Source organism: Prionailurus viverrinus, chromosome D2, assembly GCF_022837055.1.
Source record: "Prionailurus viverrinus isolate Anna chromosome D2, UM_Priviv_1.0, whole genome shotgun sequence".
In the NCBI taxonomy this organism is placed as follows: domain Eukaryota; kingdom Metazoa; phylum Chordata; class Mammalia; order Carnivora; family Felidae; genus Prionailurus; species Prionailurus viverrinus.
In genome coordinates, this window is record NC_062571.1 from 76163553 (window position 1) to 76190067 (window position 26515).

A 26515-nucleotide genomic window follows, 5' to 3' on the forward strand; every position below is an offset into this window, starting at 1 on the left:
TGACCCCTCACTTATTTGTGCTCTCTCTCTCTCTCTCTCTCTCTCTCAAAGAAGAAGAAGAAGAAGAAGAAGAAGAAGAAGAAGAAGAAGAAGATGGCCTAGAGAATTGGTGACCTTTGTCTCCTTGTTTTTCTATCAGTGTCAGCCAACATTTATTGAGAACTTATAGGGCCAAGATCTGGCTGAAAACAGTAGCTTCTATGGTCTTCACACAACCCGTGAGATTGGTACTGTTTTTAATTCACCATCCCCATTTCATTAGGTGAGGATACTGAAGATTAGGGAGGTTTAGTAATTTGCCCAAATTCTCACAAGGGGAAAGGGAAGGAGCCAGGATTTTTGGAGCCAGTCCCCAAAAGCGGACTGCAGAAACCCTTCTTAACCTGATGTTGTCTTCCCTTCTGCCGTATTTGTTGAAGTATAAGGTGCTTAATGGGGCTTAATAGGAAATACTTGTAAAAAAGTGGTCTGAATCCGAACCTGGGGGAGTATTGGCCATCTGTCCTTTGGTGAAATGTCCCCAAATACTCTGTTCCTGAGCCTGATAGGGATGCTTTCCTTTATGTGTTCTGTACTCTCTGTTCTTTCGTCTGAGCAATTCTTGTTGATTCTACCCCTGCAATTGATGTTCACCAGTGTGGGAAACTGCCTGGTATTACCCACTCTATTCTCAGCCTTTTCTTTTCTGTTTTCTTTTTCTCAGCCTTTTTTTTTTCTTTTCTAGGTTCTTCTGCTCCTGTCTTCCTGCATAGCTTGTGAGAGAAAGGCACCCACTTAGATGTGACAACCAAAAATATCTGCCAAATATCCCCTGGGGGACAAAATCATCCCCATTTGAAAACCCACTGTGCTAATGGTTAATGGTTAATGCCACAGGCTCTAGAGCCACCAGGACTTGGGATCAAAGTCTTCTTTTGTCATTTGTGGTCTTAGAGGGCGGGGTGTATGTCTTGGGCATCAAGCATCCCTTGTGGCTTAACTTTTCTACGCCTCAGTTTCTGCATCTGTAATATGAGAGCAATCACCGAAATCGACCTTAAATCATTAGCTGTGCAGAGAGAGAGAGACAGTGCAGGCAAAATGCTTAGGGGAGTACTTGGCACGGAGTAGGGTTAAGTAGATATCAGTTACTGTTTTGCCCACCAGCAGACCTGCAGCATTTTCAAACAGCAGGCACACACTTTGAATACATTTTGTTTTTCTCAAAGTAATGAAGTTCCTCTCCCTTCTCTCATTCAGGAATGAAGAACGAGGCTTTTGCACAAGCTCTGATCTCCAAATGCCTCAAATTAGGCTCTTCTGGATGTGAGAGGGACACGAAGTCAAGGAAAGGAAGAAGTGAAGTAACGTACCGGCTCACTGCAGCTCAGCGTTCTCTGCCTAACACAGTCCCTGCCCCAGGACTAGGCTCTTACTCAAGAAACCTAGAGTTTTTTATTTTTCCTTTTAACACTAACTCTGAGGAATAAGGGTGACCATCATGGTAAGGCACTTGTCAGACCCCCGTCTACCTGAGATGAGTTTTAGCTCTGATTAGAAAGAAACAGTGACCATATCTAGGCTTGATGCAGATTTCTGTTTCTTACCTGTTGGGTATCCAATAGCTTGGTAGAAGTTTGAAAGAAATTCTCTTTGTCCGATGGAAGGCATTAATTTCTACTGTATTAACTTGTGTCTACATTGTGTGTGTGTGTGTGTGTGTGTGTGTGTGTGTGTGTGTGTGTGTATCTAAATTTGTTATGGTTTTAATACATGGTTTAACTTTCACCTTGTGAAAGTATTGCCTTATAGGTGTCTTTTTGCCTTTTTCCTCAATATAAATCAAGCCAGGACATTTTGTAATTTTTATCTTCATAAATCTCAATCATTCCAAAGTCATTCTTCACACTGGCATTTTAAGCATGCTCAACAAAGCATCACTGTTTCCCTCAACACGAAGCAGAGGCCCAACACAGCAGCCCGATTTTCAAGTCCTTTGGCCATAGGAGAGGAAGTCTCACTGCTTATCACTTCTTTTCCAAACAGGAAGCTGAGGCAGCTGCCTGTGGTTAACGAGCTTTCCTCAAGTTACACAGGGATTCATTGGCTTGGGGACCATTAGAACCAAGAACCCTTCAGTAGACATGCTGGGTCTCCTGGTCTGCTGATCTCTGACTAAAGCCTGATTTCTCTTATCCTAAAGGGAATGAAATACCCTAGAATCTCAGGCCCAGAGTCCCAGAAGGAATTTTATGTAAGAGCCTTCCAATGCTCTATTCAGAACTATGAAGTGAATGGCCTTCAGCTCATCCCAGGCTGCAGCCAGAGACTTCCCCTAAAACAGGAAGCAGAGTCCTCCAATCGTTCATTCCATGCAAATGTAACCGTGACTGGTGTTTAATCACCATATGGGCACTGTTCTGCCAAGCCTTCCCTGCCCACCTCCCCCGTCCATCTTCCAGGTACCTAGAAAGCATTGTGCACATGCCTTTCTGGTTCTCCTTATTCCTGTCATATTATAGCAGAATTTTCTGTTGCCTTGTGTGGGTCTTAACCATACTGCGAACTTCTTGGGGATAGAGTTCCTGTCTTACTCGTCTTTAAGGTCCTAATGGCTGGGCTAGTGCCTGGCTCATAGCAACTGCTCAAAAAAAAGTTTGTCAAATGAATGAATAAGCAGTGGCCGACACGGTGGCCAAAACGTTCTTTCCACACTCGTCCTGGAAAAAACATCTTTTTTATTCAGCTTTCTCTCACTGTCACAACAAGGACACAAATTGTTCTGCTAAAGGAAAAAGACAAACTGACCTTGTGCACATTACCAAAAGAGTAGAAAATAACTAAATTCCTCCCTTCTGAGTTTGGGAGAAGAATTTTTGGACCTTTTTGAGAGAAAGGCAAATGAAAAGATATATGCTATTTTTTATGATGATTAGGAAAATACCTCCCTGGAACCACAAGTCACATTCTGCGAGTTGGGGCCACAATTAGAGACGGTCAACATTACTCTGGGTTTTGCTTAGTTCTTCCTCTTTCTTTCTTTTTTTTTTTATTAAAAATTTTTTTAATGTTTATTTATTTTTGAGACAGAGAGAGACAGAGCATGAACGGGGGAGGGTCAGAGAGAGGGAGACACAGAATCTGGAAGAGGCTCCAGGCTCTGAGCTGTCAGCACAGAGCCCGACACGGGGCTCGAACTCACGGACTGCGAGATCATGACCTGAGCCGAAGCCAGACGCTTAACTGACTGAGCCACCCAGCCACCCCAGTTCTTCCTCTTTCTATGGCAAAAAGCATTCTTTTTTTTCCCTCTCTCCTTTTTTCATTGACGAGGAGCCCCAAATTCAACTCTCTCCTGGGTTCAGGGGAGGTGAAGCCTCAAAGCAGAGACATACCTCCTAGCAAAGGCTTCCCCTTTGAGTCTTATCCCCTGGCAATCCCTTCATTGCCTTACTACTCCAGGTTGTCCTCTGTATGGCAGGCAGCAGAGTGATGGAAGGAGTCACTTGTCCTCAGTTTAAATCCCGTGGGTTATTTCACCTTTCAGAGTCTGAGGGTCCCCATCTAAGAACACCCATCTCCCAGGAAGCTGCAGTAAGGGGGTGCCTACACCCAGCAGGCCTGGGGTTAGTTCCTGTTTGCTCGTCCTGTGCAGGTTCCTCCTCTGCCCGGCCCCTGGCACATCGTTGCTCTCTTCTGAACCTCTCCCCTGCTTATCTTTGTTGCCTATCCTTAACCTATCCCCCACCCCCAACTTTTTAAAAACAGATTTTATTTTCTAGAGAAGTTTTAGGTTCACCACAAGATTGGATGAACTTTCAGGGAGTACTCATCGATTCCCTCACCCCACACCCACACAGCCTACCGCCACCGACAGCCCACACCAGGGTGGTACATTTGTTACAGGACATCAGCCTGCACGGATAGGTCATCACCAAAGGCATCACCTGCACGGATAGGTCATGAGATAGGTCTCATTACACGGAGACTCATTCTTGGTATTGTACATCCTATGGGTCTGGATGAGTATGTAAGGATACATTTCCATTAACGTGGAATAATTTTACTTCTCTAAACATCTTCTGTGCTCCCTCAATTCTTCCCTTCTTCCACCCTAACCCCTGGCCACCCATCCCCTTTTTATTTTTTATTTATTAATTTAAATTTTTATTTATTTATTTTGAGAGACAGAGAGAGAGAGAGAGAGAGAGAGAGAGAGAGAGAGAGGGCACACGAGCAAGGGAGGGGCAGAGAGAGAGAGAGAATCCCAAGCAGGCTCCACAGTCAGTATGTGGAGCCCTACCTGGGGCTCGAACTCGTGAACCATGAGATCATGACCTGGGCTGAAACCAAGAGTGAGACGCTTAACCAACTGAGTCACCCAGGCACCCTGATTTATTTATTTATTTATTTATTCATTCATTCATTCATTCATTCATTCATTTATTCATTTATTAAGTTTATTTATTTTGAGAGAGAGCACACACGCGAGTGAGCAGGGAAGGGGCAGAGAGAGAGAGGGAGAGAGAGAATCCCAAGTAGGCTCTGTGCTGTCAGCCAGAGCTCACTATGGGGCTCGAACTCACAAACCATGAGATCATGACCTGAGCTGAAACCAAGAGTCAGATGCTTAACCGACTGAGCCACCCAGTTGCCCCCAACCCATCCGCTTTGCGGAACTGTGCCTCCAGTCCTGCCTCATCTCCCCTTGGATGTTCCTTACACCCCGAAAACTTAACAGACACAAAACCAAACTCTTGTTTTCTCTCCTCAAATCTATTCCTTGCTGCCTTCCTCACCCCCAACCAGCACTCAAATTATACACCGATTTCTCTCTACCTCCATGGCCACCTCCTCAGTCCAAGCCATCATCCTTTCTCCCTGGAATCCTTTCCTAGCTTCTCAGGGTCTCCTGGTGGTTAAAGAGTTTCAGTCACCTTCATCATCTGAGCTCTATTTCAAAAGTGAAAGAAAACACAACGCAGAGTCCAGGCCACTCTGTTGTATGTCTCCAGAATCCCTCAGACCCTGCCACTTCTTTGGGCTCCAGAGGTTCCCAACCACCGACACCTGCATCTCTGTGCTGAGGGCTTTCTTCATAACTGGGGAGGGGGATGGGCCCATCCCTCCAGGAAGGCAGAAATGAGAGAGAATTAACCCCCTTCCTGGCAGCCAGCCTGCAATGGCCGGGTGAACGGATTTGGTGTAGAAATACCACAGCTCCCCGGCCACTTGGGTAGATGAGCTGAGCTGTGTTTCCCGGAGTGTCTGCACCAGTTAAGTTCTAGTCACCCACAGAAGTGACTTAACCACGCCCTCGCTGGCCATTTCCCCATACGATTTGTCTCAGGGTCTAGGAGAACCCAAACTAGGACACAGCACTATAAAAATTGTAACACAAAATGCTATCCCCAGGCTGGTCATAGGATTTAGGTAGAAATATTCATTTGTAATGTGCTCTGGGCCAGGAGTGCTGGTCATGGGAACCAGGTTGAAAAGCGGAGGATGAATGCCACCCTTCTTAGCCCCATCAGCTTCTCTCTGTAATGCTAAGCGGAACTTGGTTTGGAGACACTACAGAAGTCTAAGCGAGCCTTCCTCCTCGCCCTCTCCCCTCCCTGAGGCCTCCTAACCCATCTCTCTGCCTTCACTCTTGCCTCCTTCCCATTTGTTCTTCACTTAAGCAGCAACAGTGGCTCTTCTTCAAACACCAAGCAGGTCAGTTCATGTCCTACTTAGAACTCTCCAATGGCTCCCCAGTGCATTGGAGTAAAACCCAAATTCATACAAGGCCCTACACAGTCTGAGCCTCTGCCTCCTTTCAGAAAACACATTGGGCTCCTCCCACCCCATTCCTGCTTCAGCCATATCGGTCTATTCCTACTTTGCCCACACAGGACGTCCAGCACAGGATGTGCTCTTTGGTGGGAATGCTGTCCACTCACATCTGGCTAGCTCCTTCTCCTTATTTAGGTCATGGCTTAGCTGTCATCCTCACCAAGAGGACTTCCTTAAAGACCGTGTGTGTTGGGGTGCCTGGGTGATTCAGTCAGTTGAGCATCTGACTTCGGCTCAGGTCATGATCTCACAGCTCGTGGGTTCGAGCCTCGAGTTGGGCTCTGTGCTGACAGCTCGGAGCCTGGAGCCTGCTTCAGATTCTGTGTCTCCCTCTCTCCCTGCCCCTCCCCTGCTCACACTCTGTCTCTCTCTCAAAAACAAACAAACATTAAAAAAAAAAAAAAAAAGGCTGTGTGTGTTATTCTCTCTCGGCCCTTGTTTGTATCCTTTGTTCAGACACATACAAGCCCCAATAAGGGCAAGGGCTGCTCCTATCTTATTCATTACTCTGTCCTCAGCACCTAGCACAGTGGCTGGCATGTGGCAGAATCCTAGCCCATTTAGACGAGTCTGGTTGAAGACCTGGCTAAAAACACACATATATAGGCACTTCTGACCTCCCCAGCTGACACTTATGTCTCCTAAATGCCTTTGGCAGCTATCATCAACATAATTCTTTTGGAGATAAATCCTGTGTGTTTGATCAAAAACCTTCTGGGGTGCCTGGGTGGCTCAGTCGGTTAAGCGTCCGACTTCAGCTCAGGTCACGATCTCGCGGTCCATGGGTTCAAGCCCCACGTCGGACTCTGGGCTGATGGCTCAGAGCCTGGAGCCTGCTTCCGATTCTGTGCCTCCCTCTTTCTCTGCCCCTTCCCCGTTCATGCTCCGTCTCTCTCTGTCTCAAAAATAAATAAACATTAAAAAAAATTAAAAAAAACACAAAAAACCCTACCATTGCCTTGAGCCAATATTTGAATCATGTTGTGTGTCTTAATCATTTCTGATGGCTATCTTATTTTGCAGCTTGAATGACACTTCACTTTTCTGAAGCCCCTCATTGCTTGAGAGTGTATTTCCTAAAAACAAGGACATTCTTTTTCATAATAACCATGGTACAATGATCAAAATCTAGGATATTAACATCAACACACAACTGCCTGATCCCCAGACCATATTTAATTTCATCAATTGTCCTAAAAATGTCCTTACAGCTGGCCACACAATCTTCCTCACCCCTCCATGATCCATTCCCAAATCACACCTTGCATTTGGTTTTCTGGTCTTTTAAGTTTCCTTTAATCTGGAACAGTTCCTTACTCTTTCTTTACCTTCCTTGTCCATCACTGTGTTGAAGGACACAGGCTGTCCCTTTGGTAGAATGTCTCTTAGTCTGCTTGTCTGGTATTTCCTCACGATAAGATTTGGGTTGAACCTTGTTGACAGGTATACCACTGAAGTGTTGTTCCAGAGCTTACTTAACCAATCTGCTATTGGTGGAGGTTTGTGTTGCTTGAAATTTCTCTCCCTATTATGATCTTTATCCATCCTGTAGGCCATCTTTGCACACATTCTTATCTGTATCTTTGGGGTATAGTTCCACCAGTGAAACTACTATGACTAAGTGTTTTATGTGTATTTATGAGTTTTGGTATGTTTTGCCAAACTGCCTTCCAGAAAGGCTGTGCTAGTTCATGCTCCCTCCACAATGAGTGAAAGTGGTGGCTTCTAGATTTTGCCAACACTGGATCCAAGCAGTTTAAAACCTCCTTTCAGCAACCTCTGCTTCTCACATTGATCTGTCTCCTATTCCGGTTTCTTGAATGTGTGACTGGTTGGTCCCAAGAGCCTAGAAGTTGTTTAAAGGCAGGACTCGCATGTTTTACTCATCTTTGTGGTCTCCCACGGTACCTAAGTAGGCTCTCTGCCTAGTAGTCACTCAATAAATGTCAAAGGAAGGAAATAACAAATGATTGAATGATGACAGCGTTGTTATGCCCAGAATTCGTGATCCCCAAAGAGCGCCAGGGAGCCGAGTCTGATGTAAAAGCAAAAGAGCCTTTATTTGAGCTAGCTCGAGCTCAATCCCTTACCTGCACTGATGCAGAGGTGAGATACCGGGGAGAGAGCGAGTTTCAAAAGGACAAAGGTTTTATTGGGGCCTAGGGGCAGTTGGTGAGGTAATGGCTGTGGCCTCAGCCGATTGACTGAATGGGGCAGGGTCTGAGTCCTGTTAGGCAGGTGAGGGGGGGCGGGTTACTCAAGGGGAGGAGGTGTGGTCAAGGTGAAGGACACAGAACAAGATGGAGTCGGCCGGCGTAGGCCCGCCCTTTCAGGCGTATATGTTCATTGATTCTGTTCTGACATGCTGGGCAGAAATGGCATCAATAGTGGCAGCCCAAATTCCTACCACCAGAGCCTTTATTTACCTAGATTAGCAAGTGGCCCAGCCTTTTACCACTTTCCATTCCTGGGCCTCTCCAGAGCCCTAAAGAATCTTTCATGTTGCCCATATTGATCCTAGGCGTGTTCCTCACCTCAGGCATCTGCCCCATGGCAGACAGCTGCTCTGGGCTTCTCAGCTCCCTTTTTGCCCTTGCTCCAGAAGCTTCTTTGGGCTGCTGCCAGTCTTCTTGCACACAGCTCTGGGTCTCAGTGTGGTCACATGCCTTTCTCTCAATTCCCTAGTGCCAGCTAAGACAAATGATTGTTTTAAAATGAAGGCATGGGGATAACACATGGGAATTACAATGCAGACAAAGGCAACAATAAAGCAGGACCATAAACCATCCTGTTCGCATATCCCATCATCTGCCTAGCTCCATGGGAACACATTAGGGACCATTTTTGTCCTTTGTAATATCCCTCCTTCCCTCAGGTCGCAGGGATCTGCTCCTACATGGAACACCATAGATCTTGTGTCTTTTCCCTCATGCCAGCCCTCCTGCACCCCTCCCCCCACTCTGGGCTTCTCCCAGAAAGAGAATGATCCCCAGCGATGAGCTGTCCCTCTATGAGGACATCCCTTTAGAGTATTATGCAGCACAATTAAATCCTCACTCTTCCCGACTTCTCCATTCCAGAGGAGGAAGTTGGCTTCATTTTCAAACAACTAAAGCCTCTCCAAGTGTTTTCCCCAAATAAAAGAGCCTTCTTCCCCCTCAGATGAATTTTTTCCTTCATCCTTTCCATAACAACAACACAACAAAATATTTACTGTTTGCTCAAATAGTTTGTGACTCCTTTTAGTCATCAACATCTCAGAAAAGCTGGAGCCAGGTCACAGAGCACATAGCCTATACGGCACACTCACTATGTTCAAAGCCTTATTATGGGCTCTGCTCTGTTAAGAGCTACTTGGGTAAGAGGCCCCCAGTCATGTGCAAAGAGAAGCTGCTTTTCATTTTCCCAAGGGTTTGAGATGTTGGAGCAGGAGGTTGACAGGGTGAGCGGAAGTGGGACAGGAGACCATGAGGAAAGTAAAGACACAGTTCAGTTTTGCCCTGTCTTTGGTTCCCCCTCAAGTGGGAAAACTGACGTATCTCAGAGAGAAGGGGGAGGAGCGTGAGGGCCGCAGGAAGGGAGCTTGTGGAGCGCTGACCCCCACGGCAGTGGGGCAGCACAGCTCCTGGTTTGGAGTTTCCTAATGGGGAGACTTAATGTGGCTCAAACCTTCTTCCTTCGGAGGAGTCCCACCCCACGCCATGCAAAGCAATCTGTTTGCCTGTTGCCCTCCCGTTGCTCCCCGAGTGGGTCAGCTTGCTGACCTAGGTGTTCTGTTTGTTATTTCTTCCTCCTCTCCTCTGCCTCTCCCTTCTGTTCATCTCTTCTCACCACCCCCACCCCGCGACTCCTGCAAGATTGCTGCCGCTCAGTAAAAATGCTGCAGTTTTGAATCATTCGAGAAAACCATGCAGTAGAATGGAGCAGTGCTGCATCTAGACTCAGGCACTGGTCTGGGGGTCCCAACCCTGCAGCTTTCTGGTTAAGGGTCTTGTATTTCTCTGGCCTGTAATTTTCTTATACTTCAAATGGGACTAATAGTATCTACCTACTTTTCAGGTAGTTTGTACCTTGTTGTTCAGCACATGAATATCATTCATCACTTGCTCTGATCCAAGTATTCACCTATCACTTTTTTTTTTAATGTTTATGTATTAAACATTAAAAAGTTTTTTTAATGTTTACGTATTAAACATTAAAAAGTTTTTTTTTAATGTTTACGTATATTTGAGAGAGAGACAGAGACAGAGAGAGAGTGGGGAATGGGCAGAGGGAAAGGGAGACACAGAATCTGAAGCAGGCTCTAGGCTCTGAGCTGTCAGGACAGAGACCAATGCGGGGCTCAAACTCATAAGCTGTGAGATCATGACCTGATCTGAAGTCAATGCTTAACTGACTGAGCCACCCAGGTGTCCCTAAACATTTTTTTTTTAATTCAGGTGAAATTCATGTTAATGAAATAAAAGTAATCATTTTATTTATTTTTAAAGATTTTTTTAAAGTTTTTAAATGAATCTCTACACCCAATGTGGGGCTTGAATTTACAACCCCGAAGCCAAGAGTTACATGCTCCACTGACCAAGTGAGCCAGGTGCCCCCAAATTAATCTTTTTAAAAAATTTCTTATTTTTAAGCAACCTCTACACCCATTGCAGGGCTCAAACTCACAACCGTGAGATCAAGAGTCATATGTGCCACTGACTGAGCTAGCCAGGTGCCCCCCAAAATTAATCATTCTATTTTTTAATTTTTAAAAAATGTTTGAGAGAGAGAGCAAGAGAGTGCACATGTGCAGGTGGGGCAGAGAGAGAAGGAGAGAGAGAATCCCAAACAGGCTCTGCACTGTCAGCGCAGAGCCTGATGTGGGGCTGGAACCCACCAACGGTGAGATCATGACCTGAGCTGAAATCAAGAGCCTGTTGCTCAACTAGCTGAGCCATCCAGGTGCCCCCAAAAGTGAACAGTTTGGTGGCATTTAGTACATTCACAGTGTTGGGGGACCACCATCTTTATTTAGTTCCAAAACATTTTCATCACCCCAAGACGAAGCCTAGTCCCCCAGTAGGCAGTTTTCCTATTTCCTCTAGCCTAGCCCCTGACAACCACCAATCTATAATTCTGTCTCTATGAATTTTCTGGAAATGTCATATAAATGCAGTGAGACACTGCCTTTTCACGTCTGGCTTCTATCACTTAGCAAAATGTTGTTGAGGTTTATCCACCTGTACCCTTGCACTTCATTCCTTTTTATTATTAAATAACATTCCATTCTATGGACACACCACAATTTGCTTATTCAGGCTTCTGCTGGTGGACATTTGGGTTGTTTCCATCTTTTGTCTATTGTGATCATGCTGCTGTGAACATTTGTGTACAAATGTGTCTTCTTCCTCTCCAGTATATATGTGGGAGTGGGAACTGCTGGACCATGTGTTAATTCTGTTTAATGTTTCAGAAACACAGATGTTTTTTTAGGGAAGAAAAAAATTAATGTTAACAAAATCAGGGGTGATGGAATGTTGCTACATCTTGGTTATACAAATATATACATTTGTCTAAACTCACAGAACTGGACACCAAAAAAAGGCGAATTTCATTTCAAGTTTAAAAGATGGATGACAAAAAAATGTTCATTAATTCTTTAAAAAATTATTGTTTCATTGTTACGGGAGAAGATTGGTAATAATAAAATGTTCATCCATGGACAGCTAGTTAAATGAGTCATGGTCCAGCCGTTCAAGGGAATGAACATCCCGCATCCTAAATAAGAACAGGCTAACCTTTCCCCCACCTCTTCACAAAGAGTGTCCAGATTCAGCCCAGAGAGGAGGGGATTCCTTGGAATCCTCGTTGGATCCTGAAGCACATGAGGGTTGTAGAGCTTTGAGATGTAAGTAATGGAAACATTCCATGACCCAGTAATCACTTCATGAGCAAAATTCCCTTCGTAGTATGTAGGAAGAGTTTGCATCATATACCAGCTGGCTTAGCCCACCCATGGACAGATTTTAGGCCACAAAAACGTGGACCCTGAGGCTTACTTTTGCCATTTGGGGGCTGGCTGCAGCTCTTCAGAGTTCATGCTAGATGGCATCCTCTCCCTATGGATGGAGGAGACCAGCTACCAGGAATGAGTGCTCCACCTGCCAGCTCCTGCACGAGCTCATTTTTACGTCACAATACCCGTGCCTTTGCTTTTACAGGAGGGGCTCAGCCTGGCCCAAATCAATTGGTCCAAATTAGATATGATATTCCATTTCACGTAACTGTCAAAAAAGCCATCTGTGCAAAGCATTACATTTTTAAACTCCGAGTATTTGACAGATCCCATTTAGCATATAACTGGCTGGCTGGGACTTCAAGGAGGGAGCAAGTATGCCCTCCTTTTATTGGGTCAAATATTCACGTACCTGCCATGGCTTATTTTAGGACAGTAAAACCTTCATATTCATGTCTTGGAGATAATTGGGCCCAGAGTCTCGGGAGTAAGAGAAAGTTTATGTTATTGCAGCATTAAGGTCAAAACTGCTGGAGAGCCCCTTTCACCTATGAGTCATCTGGCTTTAAGGGCGCCAAATTTTGCATTCAATTCATCTCACCTCCTCTTTAAGAAGAAATTCTACCTTTATTGTCATGATGGTATCCATAGTTCCACTGTAGGCCTCCAGGCTCCAACAAATGAACCTGGATTTGGTCACGTCTGGCCTCATAGATGCTACTCATAAGAAGACCAGAAGTGGGTTTTTTGTTGTTGTTCTTTTTTGATGATGGTTTGGATTCTTTTCTTATCTGTATTAACAGAAAATCATTGGCTTTTAAGTAGATTACTAGAAAAGAGACTATTTTTCCTCCTTCCACTCTGGATTAATTTTTATACTTTTGCTGTGCAATTTCCTTACCGAGTTAAGCATTTTCCTCCACCTAAATCTGAGTGCTCAGTGCTGAACGAAACAAAAAATGTCCAGCTTTCTGTGCACCATTTTTGGAGTGACTATCTTGTGTTTCACTCTGTCTGAAAAGTGAATTAAAATTTGTCTGCTTAGTTAAAAAAAAAATAATTGTGCTATCAGTTTAACTACTGGGCTGATTGCAGGAGACAGCTGGATTTGAGGGTGGAAGTATAGCCAGAGAAGCGGGAGTTCTGGGGACTGAGATTGTCCATGACTTTCTGTGATACTGACCTCTGATACCAGGAGGTAAGTCTCCTACTTTTCCTTTTTAATATCTGATCTGGCAGGGACATGGGGATTTTGATAGTTAACTAGAATGGATTAACCGGATCCCGGAGGCCTAGGTGGGGCTACGTCATGCCATGTTTGCTCCAAGTCAGAAAATATTGCTATATACTCACAACGTGCAAGGCATTTACTAGATTCTATAGACAAGGGAATTGGAAGATGATATAGACACATTTCAGGCCATCAAGTATAGAAGGCAGATACCTAAATGACTAGCCTCACTGCTCACTTACCCGTTGACCTTGGGCAACAGACCTAATTCTCTAAGGCTCAGTTTCCTCTCTATACAATGGAGGCAACAACTTTGTACCTATTCAGGACACAAGCTGATCTACTGTGGAGACATTCCTAACTGAATATGGCGCCAAGAAGGAGGCCTTTCCTTCCCACTAAAGAAGGCCACGTTAAAGTGCTGTAGTTCCAAGAGCATAGAGACCACGTGTGGCTGGGACCATCAGTAGACGTGTGCATATTGGCAGGAACCTCTTTTCTGAACTTGCATGCAAGAACCCAAAAATGGGTGTTTAGATGTCTAAAGGTCATAGTCATCTGACAACAATAGGATGAAGCCTCCCAACACATTTATGAAGATCAGCTGGTTCATCTTGAAACCAAAGGCTGCTAAAGCCCCACATGTTGCTTGGAGGTCACTTGTTTCCAAACTGTGATGTTTCTACTACTACCCCCATTTCATAAATATTGTTAATTAGAATGAATAAATGTTTTTAAAAGTGACTTGACTGTTGGGGCGCCTGGGTGGCTCAGTCGGTTAAGTGTCTGACTTCGGCTCAGGTCACGATCTCGCGGTCCGTGAGTTCGAGCCCCGCGTCGGGCTCTGCACTGACAGCTCAGAGCCTGGAGCCTGTTTCAGATTCTGTGTCTCCCTCTCTCTCTGACCCTCCCCCATTCATGCTCTGTCTCTCTCTGTCTCAAAAATAAATAAATGTTAAAAAAAATTTTTAAAGTGACTTGACTGTAAAGATAAATATTAAGTAAATAGAAGAATGATCAGCGGTCTACAGCATGGCAAAATTTTTAATGTCAAATTTGGTAACCCCTGGGACCATCCACGAAGGGACTTCTCAGAGGAGGGAATGTTACTGGAAACCTCACACTTCCAATCCCACTTTCAGCTCTCATTTCTCCTCTCTTGGAATCTTCCTCTCTGTTTCCAAAGTCCTTGTGTTTGTGTCCAAAACGATCCTTATTCTATTCTATCTTGGTAGTCTGCCTTCCAGTTTGCTTTCCTTCCCACTGGCCAGCTCCCATGGGAAATCACCGTTGCTTTCCCCACAGCGCTTGGCACATGGCGGTAAACTCCGAAGAAGGAAAGAATAAACGGGAGAATGAAAGCATTATCTCCAGCTGTTTCCTGATGATTAGGAAGCTGTGATGCCAGGAAAGGCTTGAAAACTCCAGATCCAGTACTATTCAGAAAGCCAGTTGGATTACTCTGGCAAAAGCAATCTGTATTTTAGGACCAAGATAAGTTTGTGGCTTTCCTGAATAGTTGATTTCTGTTTACAAGAACTCTGACCCAGCAAGCAACGTTAGCCATGTCATACAGGTGCCAAATGAAGAGTGAGACACTGTGGCTTTTTTGCATTTCTGGGTCACCTGATCCCAAGTGGATTTGGAAGCCAGTATTTGACATATTCCCATCCCTCTCAAACTCACCACTTTTCCATTTGGATTTCCATTCTTGCGCTCAGCTAGCAAGATTCTCTACTGATCTATTGATATTTAATAGACGACTCTTTCTCGAATCAAACCCAGTTCTCTAGAAGACTGCAGCTGTTAATGCAGTTAATTGAAAGGAATAAGGCTATAATGGTGGAATTATAGGAAGCTATAATGGTGGAGTGGAAAACCCCCTTAAGTCTTAATCACTTAGCCAACTGCCTGCTTTGCTTTCTTACAATACAATTTAAGTTCACTCTGGCAGCCAAATAGGTCTATTGCAGCCAAGTTTTGCTGGCTAGCCTGAGGTAGCCAGAAATTAAGTGCATAGACTCTGAGTCAGACTGCTAGGTTCAAATCCCACATCTTCTGCTTCTTAGTTGTGTGACCTTAGGCAATGTATAAAACTTCTCCTAACCTGGTGACTTTATAAAAGTGGGCTATGTTCTCTACCTCATCCGGATGTTGTGTTCAATGCAATAATCCATGTAAAGCACTTAGCACAGGACCTGGCCCACAGTTGGATCCAGTAAATTTAGCCACTATCATTCCATTCTCCCTTTGGAATGTCCTAATTTCCTCACAGAGGCACAGATACTTGAAGTGTAACCATTTATTTTGTAGGCAGGATGTCTTACCATGCAGCAGAGAGAGTAGCTAGGCTTTCACTTGCTGAATGACCGTGCAGAACCCACTTATTCTCTCTGGGTCTGTTTCACATCTGTCAAATCAGTCGGGACAGGCAGGATTTTCCAGAGTTACAAACTCAAATGTCTACAAAGGCCAACTAGGTAAAATTAGGCAATCACTGGGGACCTGGGCTGGGTATAAGATAATAAGAGTGTTGGCTAACAACATAATATGATAACCACAGATAGGATAACCAGATAATATGGCTAACCATAAAACTTTGCTACTCAAAGTGTGGTCCACTGACCAGCAGGATTGACAGAACCTTGGTGTTTGTTAGAAATAGCAGAATCTCAGGACAGACCTAGTGAAACAGATCTGCATTTTAACAAGGTCCCTAGGTGATCTCTATGCACATAAAAGTTTGAGAAGGCTGCTTCGGAGCACAAACCATCTAAAGACAATCAACTTTGCTTAGTTTTATTTTGTTTTGCTTTAATGTGCAGTCATACAAACTTTGGGTTCCAACAGGCCTCGGGCTGTAGTTGGTGAGCTCTAAGATGCGGCCAGTTCTAGGATTCAGAGAAATACCCTATCGTTATAAATCACGCCTCTGGGCATGTGGATATATAGCCAAGACCAAGCCTGGCTGGGTTGCTTAGAACAGTAATTCCTACAGTGGAAGATGCCTAAAAAGTCATCTGCTCAGCTCCCAGTCTTCTGACAGGCATACGGTTATTGCCTCCACTCTGCAGACAAGATCAAGTGAGGCTCAGGGAGACCCCCAGACCCAAACCCAGACACCAGGAAGCGGTGGTGGTGGGTATATGGCATCAGGCACAAGACAATGCTGTGCTGTTAAAATCTGCGACCATTCCGGTTTCCAAGGCTTCGAAAGTCTATTAATTCCTGTACATTCTCCAATGTGTAGTAATTGTTCTCTGTTTCTCCCGGCACCTCCCTGCCACTTCCTGGCAGCCCTAGGGACAGAAGGTTTCCTCCTTTTTGGCAGAGAAGGCCCAGAGCCGGGTTTCTGAACGGATATCCGGCCCACAGGATGCAGAGGAGGCAAAGCCCTCATTGTTCCTTGGGGCCAGCCGCCCCTCCCCCAGCCCGGAGGACACTCGTCGCCGACCACGGGTGACTGAGGGCCCATTTCCCAGGAGTGGGACGTTCAAAGGAAGCAAGGGAGAGAGGCTGAGAGTAGATCTGAAGGCTTGATGTTCTGAGCAGACAGCTGAAAGGCGCTCAGAGCCCCAAGATAAATACGCTTGGAATCTGAAAACGTTATCTCCAACACAGGCTCCCTGCCGTTACTCATTACTGTTGTCCACGGCCGACTCGGGCGATTCCGTGTGCGTTTTCATAAATCGGAATGTTTGATTGTAACGAGGATCGTGGAATCGCGGGTCCCGCTTGCTGCAAGGCACTTTATTAGCAGAAAGGAGCCGCTTCCCACGCCCGGATCTCCCGAGTGCCCGCCAGCGCGCGGAAGCGGTGCCGAGCCCTGGGGGGCGCGGTCCGCGTGGACCTGCCGCCGCGCCGCCACCCCGCGGCCACCAGGGGGCGCTCAGGCCGCACGGCTACCCACGCCGCCACCAGCGCCGGGTCGCCGCCGACTCGCAGACCCCTTCGCGCCCTCGGCGGAAACAAAGTACACCTTTGTCGGCGTCCCGGCTCGTGTGCGTGTGAGACCGCGCACTCTGGCCGGCCGCAGCGTGCGGAGCCCGCCGGGCTGACCTTCCTCCCACCCGAGCACGCCCGGAGGGGCGGCCAGGACCGGCGCCGGCTCCTGCCGGAACGCGGCGCTACGCCCGCCGCCGCCGCCGCCGCCGCCGCCGCCGCCGCCGCCGTGGCCCGTGGACTTCGCTTTCCCGGCTCTCGGCAAGGCGGGAAGCGGGCCAGAGGGAGCCCGGCCCCGGGACTGGGGGGGCTCCGACTCGGCCGAACCGCCTTCGATTCGCCCGCTGCCCCCACGCAACCCCGCGCCCCTATCCTCCCCGGGCCGCGCCCGCCTTGACTCTGGGTGAGAGTCCCGGGGCGGGTCTCGGACTCCGGCAGCCGCGCGCCAGTCTGGCCCCAGCGCCGCGGGTCCTGAGGACTCCAAGTCCCAGCAGGCCCGGCCCTGTGAGCGCCGAGACAGGAGGCGCGGCCCGCCTGGCGCCTGCGCAGTGCGGCCGCCCAAGCCTGCTAGTACCACACCCCCGGGAGGGACGGAGGGGAGGCAGAAGCATCCGAGGCATTAAAGCATCCGAGGGAGCCGGAGGGGTGGAGAATGGAGTGACAGAGAAACGCGGAGGGTGGGGGGTGGGGGGGAAAGTGTTGAGGGAGGGGGGAGGGGGGACACAGAGGGAGGAAGAAGCGGCGGCGGCAGCTCCTCTTCGCAGAGGGGGAAAACTCCGAGGGATAAGAGCAGGAATAATGCGGTAGGCAAGGCGGGCTGCTCGCTCCCGGCTCCCGGCTCCGGCAGCAGCAGCGGCAGCCCGAGCAGCGGCAGCAGCAGCGGCAGCACCCCCAGCAGCTGACAGCCCCGCCGGCAGGCTCCCTCGCTGACCGCCGACTGTCAATGGAGCTGGAAAACATCGTGGCCAACACGGTCTTGCTGAAAGCCAGGGAAGGTAAGAGGCAGGGCTGGTGCGTGCCTGGCGTATTCGCCACGGGCCAGGGTGCGGGTGTCGGGCAGCGAGTAGGCTGGGGTTGTGCGTGTGCAGGATGCCTGCAGTGAGTTGGTCGCGAGCAGGACACCTCGGAGAGCTGCTCTGCAGGCGCTTCAGGGTTCCTGCCCTTGGGATCACAGAATCTGGACTTGGGTAGAGAACGAGAAACGTAGAGGTTGCAGGGATTAGGATGTTAAAATATCCCTTAGTTTCCGGCTCTAACCTTACAGACCGTGCCTTCTCGGCAGCTGTTGAAAGGTCAGTTGGAAAAGCATTCATTCAGGAAGAGATGGGCAAACATGCAAACAAAATAGCTTTTCCAGTCGGCCCGGGATGGTTCTGTGAGTGTGAATTGGTGTGTGTGTGAATTGGGGTGTGTGTGTGTGTGTGTGTGTGTGTGTGTGTGTGTGTGTGTGTTGGGCGGGGAGGGGGGGGAGTGGAATTAGCAGAAGCCAAGTCTTTGCTTGCGCAGGCTGAGTTGATATAGGCTATTGCTGGAAACCATCCGCTGGGAATGTTTCTTAGGGAAATCCCGTCGTGTGGAAGGAAGCTTTTTAAAGGCAAAGTAAGATGTTAAGGAATTAGCCTGTTCATAGAATAACGGGAGAATGGCTGTACAAATCACCTAGAAAATAATTCGGTATTTCAGAGTTGGGTTTTTTCCCCTTTGGTGATGGGAGGGAGAGGTAACTGAACTGCCTGATCTGGGTTCAGTTAAAAAAAAAGGAAAGGTAAGTGTGCTGGGTGCTTAGATGCATTTTGGGTGCAAATTATTAGATTTCCTGCATTTAGCTGGCAGGAAATATCGTCAAAACGAAGTGGGTAAAAGCCCCGGTCAAAGCTATAAACACACATTTGGCCTCTTCCTTGAGATGAAAAGAAAAGAGAAGAAAAGAAAAAGTGGCCCAGAAACTTAGATGCTTCCTAAAATGATTGCATGTAAACATACATACATATTTAGGAACACCTGGAATTTATGTAACATCTCTTTTGCCAAGATTTGAGCTCTGGCGTGCAGTCGTTTTACAAAAAGGGGAAGTGGTTTTTCTCTTTCATGGGAGGAGGCTTTATTTGACGCCCCAGGTAGAAGGGAGCCTAAGTAAGGTCTTGACTTCAGAAGGAGACTCAGGGGGCAGTGCACAAAAATGCCTTAGCTACTTCATATTTTCATTCACCCGCTTTGATGAATGAAGGAAGAATTTCTGGCTCGCAATAAAACGATTCATGTTTACCCAGCCAGTTCCATCACCTTGTGGCTCTGTACACGCTGTGCGGGTGGGTGATGCACAGCCCAGTAACTCAACCCAGGCTTCACGTCGTAATTTCGTCGTCACATGTGCTCTAAACCAGCCGCCTGGAAGGTTTGCTTTGAAAACCCCAGCAGAGTTTAAAATATGCACGTCCGTCCCCGCTCCATTGGTCAGCTTTGGTGAGAACAGATTTGTAGGCGAGGCTGTTACTTGGTGATTTCAGGTTGTAAGCCCTGAGCTTTTTTCTTTTTACCTAACCTGGCATTTTAGCGAACAGGATCGAGGTGAGATCTAGTGGGCTCTCCCCTGGACTGGGCTGTGCGTCCTGGAGGGAAAGAAGAGGCGAAAACAGCCCCCCTCTCGCCGCCTTTGCGACCGCCACCTAGTGGCGAGACGTGGTGGCATATCTTAGGGCTTGGGGGCTGGGAAAGTTTTCCACCCTCCCTCCATTCTGAAATTATTTCTTGGGAAATCGCTGGATATGGTGGTGCTGGAGGCTTTGCAAATTTCACTGGTTTCTCCCCTAAGGAGAAATTCTGTTCTTTAGATTTGCTGCTCTACACATCCGTTTGCCTGGGGCATGCTGTTTTCTTCTTTCAGCATTTGGTGGCTTCTTTTAAAATGTTTTGCTTGGAGTTGGCAAAGTGTTATCAATTTTCTCTCCTAAACTGGTCTCTCTCGTTTTTTTTTTTTTTTTTTCCACAGCCTGATATTTTTGTTTGGCAGGTTAACAAATTGGGTTTTTCAGAACAGTAGGGAAGAGAACTGAAGGCCGGAAGCCTATATGGAATGACCGAATTACAGTGATTAAAAGTGCTGGAGAATGTGCCTTTCACTTCCTTTGCGTTTGGAAGTCTTTTCAATTTCTCGGGGAGTTTGGTAGTCATCTCACAGTGAGAAAATAGCTTTGGACGATGTCTTTGAAATGGAGAGGGCCTTGTCTGTAAGGAAACAGAGAGACTGACACATGAATGAGAAAAATTAATCACTGACATGGAAGTTGCATTTTTTAATGTGTCTTTCTTTCCTTTTTTCTTATGTTTAAAGAGAATCCACGATTTTAAGTGCTTCCACTTTCTTCTCACTGGGTCTTTATTAAATATGTGAGCACATGGCTTCTAGTTAGTGTGGAAGGTTTTAGAAATAAAAGCAATTTTGGGGGAAAACTCCTTAGTTTGAAAGAGTGACTTCACGTATATAACTGAGAAGAGAAAAATAAATTTTCTAAATATTCAGAAATGAAAATTTCAGTTTAATGAAACATCTAACGTAAAATTTCTAGTATCTTTAATAATCCAAGTTGTTTAGAATGTTCTAAAGCACTTCTTACTTGGAGATTCTTGTGAAAGGTTACAGATGAGAAATATAATGGGCGTATGTGAAATTTAATTTAGTTCACTTAACAAAATACATTGTAAACAATTTAAAATGTGGCTTTCAAGTAAAAGTCACATTTGTCCCAAACAATAGAGAAACAGGCCTTGAAGAAAGACAGACACACTTTGGAAATGTTATAAAGGAAATTGTAGTTGTCCATGTTGGTGGGTAATTTTGGGGCCTATCTTTTGTTATTATTATGCATTCTTAAAGGCAGATGGCTTCTTAATTCACTGTATATTCAAATTCTTACCATAATAAAATATGTATGAGGGGAAAACATGAATATAGCAATAAAATAGAAAATCTATAAGTGGATTAGAGTCAAATGATTCATTGTTAGTCATTACAAAACAAAGCAAACTCACGGCACCTTTGTGAAAATTGTTTTGGAATAAGAAAAGATAGATCTCGGAAGATGTAGGTTCAAAATTTTAAACCATCCAAATGTATGTTGTGGGCTGTTTATTTGTCCTGGTCTCATGAGAAAACATTGCCTTGATCACTCTTAGGAACTTCAGATTACTCTCCTAAAAAGTGGTTAAGGAAAAAGAGAAGTTGAGGCTGAATTCATGCCAGTTTATGGAAATGAGCTAAGTGATTAAGCATTTAATGAAAAGAGATCCAGACTAACTCTCTCTCTATCTATCTGTTTACATTTTAGAATCTCAGAAAATTGGCACGCAAGCTGGCGTTGAAATAATAGTGAGAAAGAGTGTTTGCAGAATTCCTTTTGTGTGTTTCTTTTCAGTTTTATTGTTGCAGTAAAGGTTTTTATGTTTTTCTCATATTCTAGATCTCTCGCCTCACTCATTGAGTGAACAGCGATGAGAAGCCATTCTGCCCGGGCTCACCTTCCTTCACAGGGCCAGCAATGGCCATATCTGATTGATAAGGACGACAGAGGGAGTACTGATCATATTTTCCCGCTCATGATCTTAGCAGACACTGAGCACAGGAACCCAGAAGTCAGAAATGTAATGACTTGGCCATTGGTCACACTTGCCAAAAAGCAGAGTGCGTAGGAACTTTTCTGTCCGACAACTCTGTGACTTGTTGGCCTGGCTCTTCCTGATGAGATAGGGGCCTGGGGAAAAGGTGAAGCTGTGTGCTAGCAGAGGCTAGGGATAGTAGGAGGAGGGAGGGAATCTGTGAGGGGCAGGCTCTTCCCCCACAGCCTCAGCATTCCACAACAGGACCGAAAGTCCGTGTCTCGCCACCCCCTACCCCCGCTCCCCATCCTCTTTGCCTTGCACCCCTAGTTCATGATGATAAAACCGACATGTCCGTATATTTCGTTATTAGAACGCTGGAATGTCTCTGAAGCTTAAGCCTCCTTACTGCCGTCGGCAGGCATACTGATTCCACCCCGCGGCCTCTCGCTTCGATCTTAACCGTACGGGAGAGCAAGAGGAACAGCGTTCACCCTGGCGAAAAGCTGCCTGGCCCATTAAGTACAATGCCGATAAATGAAACTGCCGTTGATTTTCTCTAAGTTTCTTTTCAGTACTGACAACTGTAAGGTACAGACACCAAAAGCGATGTTTTCAGAAGGCCTAGCTCTCTTACAGAAAGACTTCAAGTGACGGTTTTAATTAATCCAGTTGCCTGTTTTAAAAATCATCGGATAAATGCTCACAAGGCTCTTATCTTCCAGTAGCTTAGCTGCTTCTTGTCAGATTCCAAACTCCAAAAAGCTTGATTCGTGCTGTAGCTCTTGCAGTGGCTTGCTAAATGATACACTTTGGGTCTGGGCTGAAGTCTTTAGTAATGTCCATGCGGATTCAGGAAAGAGCTCAACATATGGCCAAATCCACCTTTACCAAGGGCTATTCACCTCACACCTGGGAGCTCCCAGTGTTCTTGGGAAACCGTCCAGGACTGCGGGCAATAGTTAAAGTTCAGATTTGTTGCCAATATATCTGTGGCTCAAGGTAAAGCATTATGATAGCTAGACATTTGTTTTGAAGTAAAAAAAAAAGTCTTATGGTTACCAAAAGATATCACTGCGGTGGACCATGCAACCGAAAGGAAACTTGAGAACATGAGAGAAGGTGACTACAAACAGGTGATGTGTAGAGAAGGAATTTCAGGAATTTCTCCAGTCCTATTCCCTCCAGCCCCCACACCTCATATCAAAATAGAATAGCGAAGATAAAGGGTTTTAAGGTGTGATTTTAAATGATTAAAATGGCTCATGCGGGCTTAGATAATGGGAGTGATTTCTACTTTAAAACACTTTCTGTTCTATTTCAGGGAAGATTTTATTTTAAAATATCCTAAAGATTGAAAAGATTTTAATCAATCAATCAAACATCTTAAAATTTATCTTTTTGGGGTAAAGACCATGTTGTTCCATTTACTACCATTCAAACGCTGGAGGACACACACCATTTTGTATAAATCATGCTACCCTTTTTTTTTTTTTTAAGTTTATTTATTTATTTTGAGAGAGATCGAGAGAGTGGGAGCACGCACACTCAAGCAGGGGAGGGACAGAAAGAGAGGGAGAGAAAGAGAATGCCTACTTGGGGCTTGAACTCACGAACTTGTAAGATCATGATCTGAGCCCAAATCAAGAGTCAGATGCTTAACCGACTGAGGCACCCAGGCACCCCCCAAATCATGCTACCTTTAATTTTTAAATTATTTTTTAAATAAGAAGGTGCTATTTTATTATTTATTATTTTTTAAATGTTTATTTTTGAGGAGGGGGGAGGGGCGGAGAGAGAAGGGGGAACAGAGAATCTAAAGCAGGCTCTGCACTGTCAGCAGAGAGCCTGATGCGGGGCTCCACCTCATGAACTGTGGGATCATGACCCGAGCCGAAGTTGGGTGCTCAACCAACTGAACCACCCAGGCGCCCCGATCATGCTACCTTTTAAAAAGAAAGCAGTTATTTCCTCACTAGACCATCACCCATGCCCCCTCCAACCATTGGTTAACCAAAGGTTAAGAAAACCATTCTTAATTTGTCTTCGGAGATTCTTAAGAGTAGAATTACTCACTCATTCATTCATTTATTCATTCATTCAGCATCTGTTGTTGAAGGACGCTGTGGGAGGATATCAGCCTTATAGACACGCTGCTAGAGGTCAGGGGCCTGTCATCGTTTTCATGTTAGACTTTTAAAAATTTTGTTTACTTATTTATTTCGAGAGTGAGAGAGAGAGAGTGCACTAACAGGAGAGGGGCAGAGAGAGAGGGAGAGGGAATGCTGTCCCCATGCTGTCAGCACAGAGCCTGATGCAGGGGCTCAAACTCACAAACTGTGAGATCATGACCTGAGCAGAAATCAAAGAGCCCAACGCTCAACTAACTGAGCCACCCAGGTGTCCCAAGTCTTAGGCTTGTTTTTTAAGTTTATTTATTTATTTTGAGAAAGAGGGAGCATGTGTGAGTGGGGAAGGGGCAGAAAGAGAGGGGGAGAGAGAGAATCCCAAGCAGGCTTTGCACCGTCAGCACAGAGCCCAATGTGGGGCTTGAACTCATGAGCCATGAGATCATGACCTGAGCTGAAGTCAGATGCTCAACTGACTGAGCCACCCAGCCGCCCCTTGTCTTGGGCTTTTAAACTGGTAAATCAGATATGAGTAGAACTAGACTTTTTTTCCTCCCAAAAGCTGAAGTTGATGGTGCTGTGACGTGACCTGCATAGCTAGGTTACTGTATTGCCTTCGGCGTTCCTAGAACTTGGAACTTGGTCCTCAGTAGCCTGAGGGACCAAAGTATACTTTAAGGATAATCAAAGGTCATACTTGAGGGACAGGCTGACGTGTGCAGGACAACTGCTAATTTTCCAAGACATTGTGATTTCCTGAAGGTCAGTTCCTGCGTTCCTGCAAATGGAAAACACTCGAAGCAGTGGCAGGAGGACCATTTGGTTGAGACATGACAAGATCCAAGGGGAAGAGTGGTGTGCCGGGGTGCCTTCCAGGTGGAACCTTGGAGCTAGGGCAGTGGCCTGGGTGGGGCTGATGGGCCGCCCTTCTGGAGTGACGACGGAGGAGGCCGCCTTCCTTTCTGGCTTTTTGTTGGGACTGGTTTGAGCACGTCCTCTGTCACCTGGAATGACCTGGAAGGGTTGAAGGCATCTAGTTCTCTAGCTTGGTGTGCTGTCCAAACATGGTAACTACTAGCTGCTTGTGCTATTTACATTTTAATGATTCAAATTAAAAAATTCAGTTCCTTAAGTATGCTAACCACATTTCAAATGCAGTTACTGGGTTGGACTGTGCAGATATAGAATATTCCCAGCACTGCAAAAAGTTCATTTGGACATAGCGGCTCTAGAGTTCTGCATATTCAGTTGAAGAGGGCAATAGCCCCCTAGCTTCTGACATGGAAACTGGGGGGAAGGTAAAGGAGCGAGAGTGAGGGAAATGGGAGGGTGTGGAGAAGAGAGAGGGAAAAAGGCAGAGGCAGGGAGGGGAGCTGGGGGATTAGGGATTAGGAATGAGTCACTTCGGAGAAAAATTTAGTTCAAGGACACTCATAGATATTCGTGGTGGTGATGAGCCAGTCATATTTTTATTTTTTCATATCTTGTTGAGAAATTTGCCTAGATTGAGCAACTATCTGACTTTCCTGATTCAAATTAAGTGCATATTATAGATGCAGACAGAGCCCTATGTTCCTTCTTGAAACTCCTGATGTGAAGATATTTTATTTTATTTTATTTTTTAAAGTTTTTAAAATTTACTTTGAGAGAGAAAGAGAGAGAGTGGGGGGCATGCCCGTGTGTGAGTGCAGGAGGGGTAGAGAGAGGGAGAGAGAGAATCCCCAGTGGGCTCTGTGCTGTCATCAAGGACCCTGACACGGGACTTGATCTCACGAACCGTGAGATCATGACCTGAGCCAAAACCAAGAGTTGGACGGTCAACCGACTGAGCCACCCAGGCGCCCTGAGGATATTTTAAAACAATCATTTTATTAAGAAAAAAAAAGTTATATATACAGTAAATCCACAGAAGGAAGGGGGAAAAAAACCCCCAACAACCCAACTCTTTCTGTGGACTTCAAGAAGGTGTTTTAAAATAAGGGTGAAAATAGGTAAAACAATTTTAAGGCTTTCCATTTCTTCTGAACAGGACAGATTGGAATAAGACGGTGGAGAAAGATGTCAAAAACACACCATCTTTGGATCTGCTTTCAAATGATTTCTTCTTAAAAACTGTCGCCTGTGAGAGTTGAAAGATTTTAAAGATAACCCAGTTAGAGCTGCTTAGAGCAGCATAAGCATTGGAAACAATAAAACAGTTAGTTGCTGTTCTTTGGTGTCTGAAGCAAGGAACTCTATTTGAAGTTGTGCCAGAGTTGACTGGTAACATCCTCCTGACAGAAGTCAGTAATAAATTAGGCTAATTTCCATAGGGCCTGCCTTGTCTCTAGGAATTTGCAATCTGTGGAGTATCAATCTTTCTTTAAAAGGCACCAATGAAATGAACCTGGAAGGACAACTTCCGCGCATTTGGGGAAAGCAAAAGAAACTGAGATAAACAGATAAGATGATTGCCCTGTTGTGCGGTGGCAGAGGCCCACTGTGGCCAGTGCCTTGGCTGCCCCAAGCCTTCTCAGTTGGTCTATTAGTCTGTTCCCTACTTTCCAGACTAGAGATTACCCTGGTTTAATAGATGGGGAAACTGAGTTGAGAGAAAGGAACTCACTTGAACTGTGGGCTTTCCTCGAGCGACCTTCCGCAGTCCTTTAATGTTCCAAACTAAATCTTTCCCCTCCGTGTCATGTAAGCCAAAAAGCAAACTCATTTCTCAGGGCAGTGTGGTTTCTAAATGTAAATGCCCAGGGCGCCTGGGTGGCTCAGTCGGTTAAACTTCCAACTTCGGCTCAGCTCATGATCTCATAGTTT

At 45.8% G+C, this 26515-nt stretch overlaps 1 protein-coding gene across 1 annotated transcript in view; it reads left to right on the forward strand.

The window, feature by feature from the left end:
- Nucleotides 1–17721: 17721 nt before the first annotated feature.
- The window catches only part of GRK5 (G protein-coupled receptor kinase 5), a 217268-nt gene continuing 208474 nt past the window's right edge, over nt 17722–26515 (forward strand). Inside the window, exon 1 of the mRNA XM_047824946.1 lies at nt 17722–17983. Coding sequence (XP_047680902.1) covers nt 17932–17983 — 52 coding nt within the window. The 5' untranslated portion in view covers nt 17722–17931. The remainder of the gene's footprint in view (nt 17984–26515) is intronic.